Source organism: Adelges cooleyi, unplaced genomic scaffold (assembly GCF_023614345.1).
Source record: "Adelges cooleyi isolate 19-005CV unplaced genomic scaffold, UGA_ACOO_1.1 ACOO_flye_CR_arks_rails_tigmint_CR_PRNA_108, whole genome shotgun sequence".
Classification (NCBI taxonomy): Eukaryota; Metazoa; Arthropoda; class Insecta; order Hemiptera; family Adelgidae; genus Adelges; species Adelges cooleyi.
The window spans coordinates 6,538,012-6,546,669 of NW_026095761.1; the positions used below are offsets into that span (position 1 = coordinate 6,538,012).

The 8,658-nt window shown below is 28.8% G+C and overlaps 1 protein-coding gene across 1 annotated transcript; it reads right to left on the reverse strand.

Moving 5' to 3' along the window:
• Positions 1 to 4,120: 4,120 nt before the first annotated feature.
• On the reverse strand, positions 4,121 to 6,652 carry LOC126847065 (COUP transcription factor 2). Its single transcript, XM_050587051.1, has 7 exons — positions 6,629 to 6,652; positions 6,030 to 6,170; positions 5,870 to 5,965; positions 5,544 to 5,633; positions 4,737 to 4,920; positions 4,559 to 4,671; positions 4,121 to 4,344 (listed from the first exon to the last, which is right to left on the reverse strand). The coding sequence occupies exons 1-7, from the start codon at positions 6,630 to 6,632 to the stop codon at positions 4,121 to 4,123; spliced, it is 852 nt and encodes a 283-aa protein (XP_050443008.1). The 5' UTR covers positions 6,633 to 6,652.
• Between the last annotated feature and the right edge of the window lie 2,006 nt (positions 6,653 to 8,658).

An 8,658-nucleotide genomic window follows, 5' to 3' on the forward strand; every position in this document is an offset into this window, starting at 1 on the left:
AATTTAAATAAGATCATAAACATTAACAATTAGACTAAAAATGTATTTATCAAAAAATATAGTAAATATCTAAGGTTATTGGGGTTATCTCCTATATTTTATCATCTACACAATAACATCAATACTTATTAGTCTAAATGTATGACCTTTAAACTGATACTTATACTTGATGTCCTTGTTGCATTGTTATTTTCTCTTTTTGTAATCATAAACACCTTATTGGTTATTTAGCATATTAGTATTTAAGTATAATAAACTTATGTATTTTGGTCAGTAATTGTCAGTACTTTGTCTGTAGTTTAGTTGGTCACCTGCTATCTGGTGTATGTCAATATTATTGTTTAACCAGGTAATTAAATAATTTTAAAAGTGTTTAAAAAGTAAAATTTGTTTTATTTCTCATTATCATGTTGTAAGCATCTGCTTTCTACAAAAGATCATTTTTCATTCACGAGTAACATTATGTTTAACTCAATAAATAAAATAGTTGGTTTATTATTTATAGATAAAAAATTAAACCACCTTATCCAATCTATTTTTTTAAAAAACCTTGTAAAAATTGAAATTAACAAAATTATTAAATAATAATTTTATTGAGATAAAAATGTTTACTTACTGTACATTTTTTCGATGCGTTTGTTTTTAAGAGTGATTTTTTTGTGACCTGCATTTTTTTCATCTCTTTTTACCTATATCATACATTCTAAGGCTACAGAATACTGATATCATTGTAGTACATAAATGTCCTGTTATTAAATTGCAAATCATTTTTTTCTCACAACAACAAGCGATGGAATGACAATGGAAATATTATGTCTAAATGAACAATGAGTGATCTTCCATTAGCCAAACGGATTTGTCAAATGATATTATAAAATGGGCTATTAATACCTCGAACGTTTTGCGTAGGTACATTAAAAGGCAACTCAGTAGTAGTAGTCGCCTAATGTTAACTTATGTCTAATCTATTTCTTTGGTGGTCAATAAGTGTATACTACAAGTATCGTTTAGGGCGTGTAATGACAGATATATAAAATTTTAAATTTTACTTGTCGTTCATTATCAAAATTGCAATTCTAAACATCAGAACCCGATTTGGGGAGGGAGGGAGAAGTTATGACAGGGCTACGTGCCCCGAAGGCTAAATATTAATTTTTTTAATAAAAGAGCTTTCCAAAGTCCGAATAGTTGTTATTAAACAGTTTTTGTATAATTAATAATCGCAACTCCCAAGAATGAAGTTAACGTGACTCTACTGTAAACATTTTCTATATCGTAGAAACTTTAAATGGCTCGTTATTATTTTGACCTTATTTGATAATTGTAGCTCAGTAATTTCTAATTTTAGACTGACTGTGATCTTTTTACTTAAAGAAATATCTTTTAGAACATATTTACATATCCAATAACATAATATTGTTGAAGCTATTTTTAATTTGTAATTGTTTGTCTTAAATACATTGACTCACATATAGAGTAATAGTTTTTTTATGGCGTCTAATAACAGCCATTTCTACCTTTTCACACCATAGACACTGCAATTAGGAAAGATATTTTTGATGTACAAAAATATATACATATATTATATTAAACTACATATATTGGTACAAGATGCTTTCCTAGATAAATAAGTACTTTACTTCGTTGTCAGATTTTGACTAGGTTATCATTCTGGTGATCATGGTTCAGACATTTTCGCTTGCGATAGTTAGCCAAAATATATTTTATCATATACAATTGCATTTTAATAATTGTCAACAATTTAACTAGTTGTATAGATAGATTTTATAAGTTATAAAACGAAGAAGTATTATTATTATTATTTAGGCCATTTTTAATGAAAAAATATTTTTGTGCAAGAGGGAATAACTCACTTCAACTGTTGAAACTTTTTTATTTAAAGGCATGTAGCGACTTCTTCGTTCAATAATTAAATGTAACCAAACCAAATGCGACCTAAGATAAAGTTATTAATTACAAAATATATATTTTATATTTAGTTCAAACGGTGTATCTAAAATTATATAGTAAACTTTAAAAGTTACCTATTTTTTTATTTCACTCTTGCAGTACCTATGCAGCACATTTACTATTCATTTGTTTTTAAGTTAACTTAAATTGTTTTGTTCTACAAAAAAATCAAGTTTAATCTTATTTTCCTTCATAATACAATAAATAAACGAGTGACTATTTATTGGTTAAGTATCGCTACTCGTAATCAAACTTCATTACTAACCCACAATCAGTATTCAATATATTATACCTAGTTACATAGTGTTATTTTTCCACCAATAGAAATGAAAAATTTTATTTAAAAAAACAGTTAAACTATTAAAAAAAAATCAAAATTAAGTTTTTAAAGGTCCCATTGAAGGCGCTGTACCGGGCGTCAAATCATGAACTAGGCCGCACTGCCAGCACGCTTGATTCTTTTTTTAAATGACCTCTTAAGTTGTAAGAAACACAATTTTGAGGTAATTTTAGCATACTTTGTACGTTTAAATACACTTTTAAAAATTATTTATCCAATTTGTTTTACCGCAAACATTATTTAGAAAATATTGATTTTTTTGTTGTAAGTTGTTTTTAACTTTGGAAGTCATTAAAAAAACAAATTTAAGTTCTAGAAAAAATTTGAAACTTTTACTCTTAACAAATTATAAAGGTATTTTAGTTACATTTAATAATGTCAAATTAAAAATTGTTTTTGTTTATATTGGTGGGAAAATAACACTATGTAACTAGGTACCAACGCAATATCATTTTTAAAAAAGTAAAAAAAGTCCTTTCTTAATTTATTAATTATTCATTAACTGGTTGAACACAGACAATGTTGTTGTCTATATTAAGTGAAAATTTGGTTTCTTAGTTTTGATTACAGCCTTTGTAAAATTAATCCGCGCAAGGCGGGTCATTTGAAAAAAATAACGGGTGAGTGGCGCCCTCTTAATTGGTGGGATTGGAGGTGGATATCATGCAGGAGGTTTAGAATATCATAAAGAGTTTGCAATAGGGAGTGGATATTTAGTTGGTGGTAATGGAGATGGGAATCATACAGGGGGGTTAGGATATCATAAAGAGTTAACAATAGGGAGTGGCAACGGAGGCGGATATTTTGGAGCCGGTTATAGTAGTGGTGGAAGTTTAACAGGTGGCTATGGAGTTAGTGGAGGAGAGCATCACACTGGTGGTATTATTCTAGGAGGATTAGAATATCATAAAAACATACTTTAGGTGATAGTTTAAGGAGTGATGAAAGTGTATTAGGTGATTTCTATCACTATACGGGAGATCATCTATCTGAAGAACAATTTAGAAACAATTTAGAATACTGTAAAAGGCATGGTATGATTGGTAACGAAAGAGTGTATATAATATTAGGTAAAATATAATTTTTTTTTAATAAATATGTTTTCTGTTCTGAATATTTAATGGGATTAGTTTGTAAAATTTAAATGTAGTAAACGAGGAATATACGATGTGACATTAACTTATTTGCCGATAAAATTTAAAATGTGGATTTACGTCATTTTGTATTAGTTCACTCCTATCTAACCACATTAGGGTGATTTAAATTACATTCATGCAAATGTGGTTGCATTCTTTCTTTTGATTGTCACACGGCTGACGTATATAATGCGACAAGTGGTCTAATTTACTACTCATATTATGTTTAAAAACAACTAAAAAAAAACAAACAAATTATTTCATTTTTTATTTTTATTATCTATGTCTTGTGACTTATCAAACAGCTAGAACTCTCTTAATCATTATTATCTATCATCATTATTTATACTTAAATTGTTGGACATTTTAAAATTAAATTACAATTACAATTATTGTACTTTTTTTTTTGTTTCGAGTAATATCATCATGCACATAATACACACGTTTAACTGAAAGTGAGGTATTGAAATAGTGGTAATAAGAAAAACAATTTAATTTATGTGAACTGATTGTAAGTTACAGCTAATGGCCCAGAAGCTGTGACTTACGTTTGCTGTGATATAACATCATAATCTATCAATATAATATATTATTTGTACACTCTTAGTATAACTCCAGCGATTTTACCAAATGTAATTATTATATATGTATACAAGCAGATCATATACATTTTTTAAGTAACTACGGATACAAGGTGGTGCATTGGAACAATCCTAATAGACGACTCGAAAAATATGGCTTTTATATATTCAGCTAAATCGTCAGTAATGGAAATAATATTGGCTATTAGTCCGTAATATCTAGTAATAGATTTGGTGGTCACGTGGTTCATCAATGCGCATTTAGCGTTTACATCCATAATAGTCAATTCATTTTTGAATTCTTGGCTGCATAGATCTTAAAAAAAAAATAAATAGGTTTACATAAAAGACATCCTTAACCGTAATGATTGACACAATATAATATTATAATTGTATAGATTTAATCAACGAAGTAATGAATTTAATTAAATACTTGACTAAGTAACCGTTTTAGGTACTCTATTTATTTAATTAATTAGTCATTGAAATAATCAATAATTATTAAATTAATTAAATTAATCAATATTTACCTGGTCTACAAAGTATCAAAATCAATAAAAGGTTGTACTCGATGGGATCGAGTTTCATTGCTCTATAATTAGCGAGTAATGTGGCTATAATAATTTCCTCCTTCAAACCAGAACTAAAAAGTAAAAAACAACAAAAAAAGTTATTATTAGTATAAATTATACCTATAATGTGTCTTACCATGATAAATAACTAACTAAGTTATCGGGCCAAAACGCTGCCATCAGTACGAATGTCTGATGCCATGTTTTAATAAGTATATTATTTTGGTCTGTCTGCGGTAGTAATATCAAGGGTTCACTCAATCTACATTGCTTGAGGCTGGTCAAAAATATTTGTGCTCCGATTTCAAAAAGTTGATTACCTAAAACCCAACAAACACATTACAGTGTTTGAACAATTAGAATCTAAAATAAAAAATTAGTTGTACCATTGATTATAATATTCATAATATTTGTTTTTATACACATTTTGACATTACAATTATTATTGTTAATGTTTGGGAACTTTACTCTAAAGTGTAGTTTTTATTTTGCCACCATATTTTTACAAAAAGTTTTATACTTCTCGAGTTAAGAACAATTGATTATTCGTCGAAAAATAAATCACATTATTAAACTAAACAAAGTTTAGTATTATTCATCATTATTTTTAAAAATTTTAAGATAAAAAAAAAGTTATTCTCATGTATAAACCGTTTAGGGTTGAAAACGTGTGTGGTTTGACATCCAATTATAATACTGCACTGTATTGTGTTGTTTTAAGCATTTTAATAATATGTAAAAATTCAAAAAAATAAAAATAGGAGGGCACACTGCATATATTTTATTGAATTTAATTTAAAATGTTAACAGTATTATTAAAATTATTGTTAAAAATTCAAAGCTTTATTTTGTATTAAAGAAAATGCGGAAACAAATATAAGTTGTAAGGAATAAATTTAAAAAAAATAATTGTCTAGTTTCTAAAAAACAAGAAAACACATACTTCTGGTATTCCAATTTCTTGGAATAATGATATTGTTTTCGATACGTTTAGGTGCCTTAGATTTTCTAGGACCTCTTTCCTCTTGAACGGCTAAAATGATAAAAAAAAAACTTAAGATTTTAGTTGTTAGCAAAAATAAAATTAAAAATAATTATAATGTATGATTTGTTGACTTCAAAAAGAAAGTACACGTACAAATATTTGGTAAACTTAAACTTATTTGTCGTTAACGTGAATCGTGTATTAACAATCATATTTTGATCGAAAGTAATGACTCTTATATTTAAATTATTACTATCGTCGCGATAAAAGTACATAAATATTACCAGCAACGTTCATATTGACTCTAAGGCATTTTTGGAGTCTACAAAACGGACACCAGTTTCTTCTTGATTTGTCCACAGTGCATTGGCCAGAACCAGCTAAAATAGTAGGTTGATACAAATTTTACCGTACCGTGTGTGTATAATACGTTTAACGTCTTACCAATACACGTGTAAATAATTCTTCTTCTGACACTTCTCTTAAAGAAACAAGAGCAACCATCACAACAGTAAACACCGTAATGCTTTCCAAACGACTTATCACCGCACACACGACAGTAGACCGGTATAGGCAGCGTTCGTCCTGCGATAATATGTATATATATTTTACAATTTTGTTTATATATTACACGAGTGTGTACACTATTTATTTGTAATACTAAAAATGAAAAGAATGGATAACAAGTTAGGATGAATACAATCACCTTCTTAGCACAAACATTGCCACGACAGCGATGGAGTAGGTATGACTATCATATTTTATCGTACCTATATATTGGTCTTTGTATAATTCTTATCGAAAAAATGGTATTGTACATAGAAAAAAATTTAATAAAAATAAAAACAGTGTAATTGGCGAAGGGAAGGACGATGGAGTCGTTTTTTAAAACTGCTTGAACTAAACGACAGCTTTATTAGTTATAACACCCAATTGAGAAATAAAAAATAAGATACATGTGTCTAAAAATACCATTAAATTTGTCGACAAACTCGATTCATTGTTTTATAGTCGGACCAACAACATAATACAGTCGTACTTACCCATAGTTTTTTTTCCTGAGAATTTATTACTTAGTTCCGATATATTAACAATTTAGAGATCAAAATGTTAACTCGTCCACGAGCAGCAAACGATTGTGACGATATCGTCCGCACAACAAATGCCTGACGTATAAAAATCGAGGAAAAATGTAAATAATTGTAATAGGGACATTGTTGAAGTACAAATCGGTGCTCAAAATCGGTAATGGGCGTATAATTATGTGTGTGTTTGTGTGTAAATATATCGAAAACGAATGTCGGACGGCACACACGTTTGCCATTATTATTTATTCAAAAGCCGTAAAGTCCTTAAGGTAAGGTGACGTTGAGTGCACTTTCGGCGTACCCGCCCAGCCTTGTCAGTACTGTAATAATTCTGCCTTTTAGTCGCGACGGTTGACCATTGATCCCTCGGGGTGCCATTAAACACTATAATATTTGCTTTTGCCACCTGTCAACTAGATATCATAAATCCCGACATCTGAATGTGTTGTGTCCATTAAAAAACTCCAACCGCCTGAAAGGCTACGTCGTTTTAAAAGGGATTTTATTTTTTACCGTTATTTTTACACGGTCATTTATAATATTATTGTATCATGCGGACAATAATTACTATTGTTCTTCGAGTCTTTTTTTTTATACATTTATTATTCACTTCAACAATACCGGCCACGCGCAGTACGCGTGCACTCTTTTTCTACCCCTGTCCGATTTAAAAAATTACAAACAAATAGGTACATAGTATTGAACAGACAAGGGGGTAACAGTAACCCATTAGTGTTTCACTTGTATGTTTAGTACCCACGCAGCAAATGTAGGTATGTGTATTATAAAATCATAAGATATATTTTATAATAACTATTACAAAACTTTTGAATACTGTAAGACTATTTCAACATCATATTATGGCAGGAATTCAAATGGTAATTAAACAAATGTTTTTTTTATAAAAATAATTTCCAAGTACTGTAAAACAATTTCCTGCCAAAATGCGATTTTCAATACTTAAGAGGACGCTACCCACCACCGTAATTTGTAGTGTATAACAGGGTTTGGGCGAATCAGTACTGTGAAGGCTGTGATATTACTAGAATTTCTAAATGTCCATAGAAAAATTGAGGAGAATATTATCTGTACTCAATAGTGGCCTGATTCTTTGATTGGTGTTTTTTTTTGTGAATGTTTGAATTTAGTATTTTTCAATAAGTTATTAAAAACTAGTGGATTTGAGTAAACAAAAGTTTCAAAACGCTTAACTACAGATAACGTTTTCTTCTTGTTGCTATGAAAATTTGGTGATTTTACAACAATTCCAAGACACTTTGGTTTTGATTCACGCCTATTTATTTATAATAGAAAATTGTAGTATTTAGTAGAATAAAGCCATAAGAAAATAAATGAAGCATTAAAATTGTATGATATTTATTTTATGTTGACCTGTATAACAATAATTAAATAATAACAATTCAGCAATATGTACACGTGACCCAAATTATTTTATTGTAACATAAGCAAAACTGAAAACGATATTGACTGTTTTTTATTATTTAGGGCAAATGAATATCCAGAAGGATTCTCTCATTTAATACTGTGAGGAAATAATTTTATTTGCTTTTACTAAAGATGATTATTGTGTTTTATCTAACTTATTTGTTTTAATTATAATTATTATCAACTAGTTTATGTGTGTTTAATTCAAAAGTGTCACCTTATTACTTGGAATATTAATTCCCTATGAATTAGGAGTCATTTACCATAAAAACATTAAACATTAACTTATTTGTTTATGTATTATTTTCTAAAGAGACTAATTGCTTTCACGTATGATGATACAATTTTTTTTTGCCGTGTGACACTGCTAGAGGTGGAGGTGGTCGAGGATAAAAACAATTCGACTTTTCTTCTCTACTATTATCCAATTTTTCCAAATAAATATAGAACCAATAATCAATAAAACGTTACTCGTTACACATACCTATCGTGCAATGCCAGTAAAGTGTCTCTAATGCTAACTATTATCTTATGGTGTT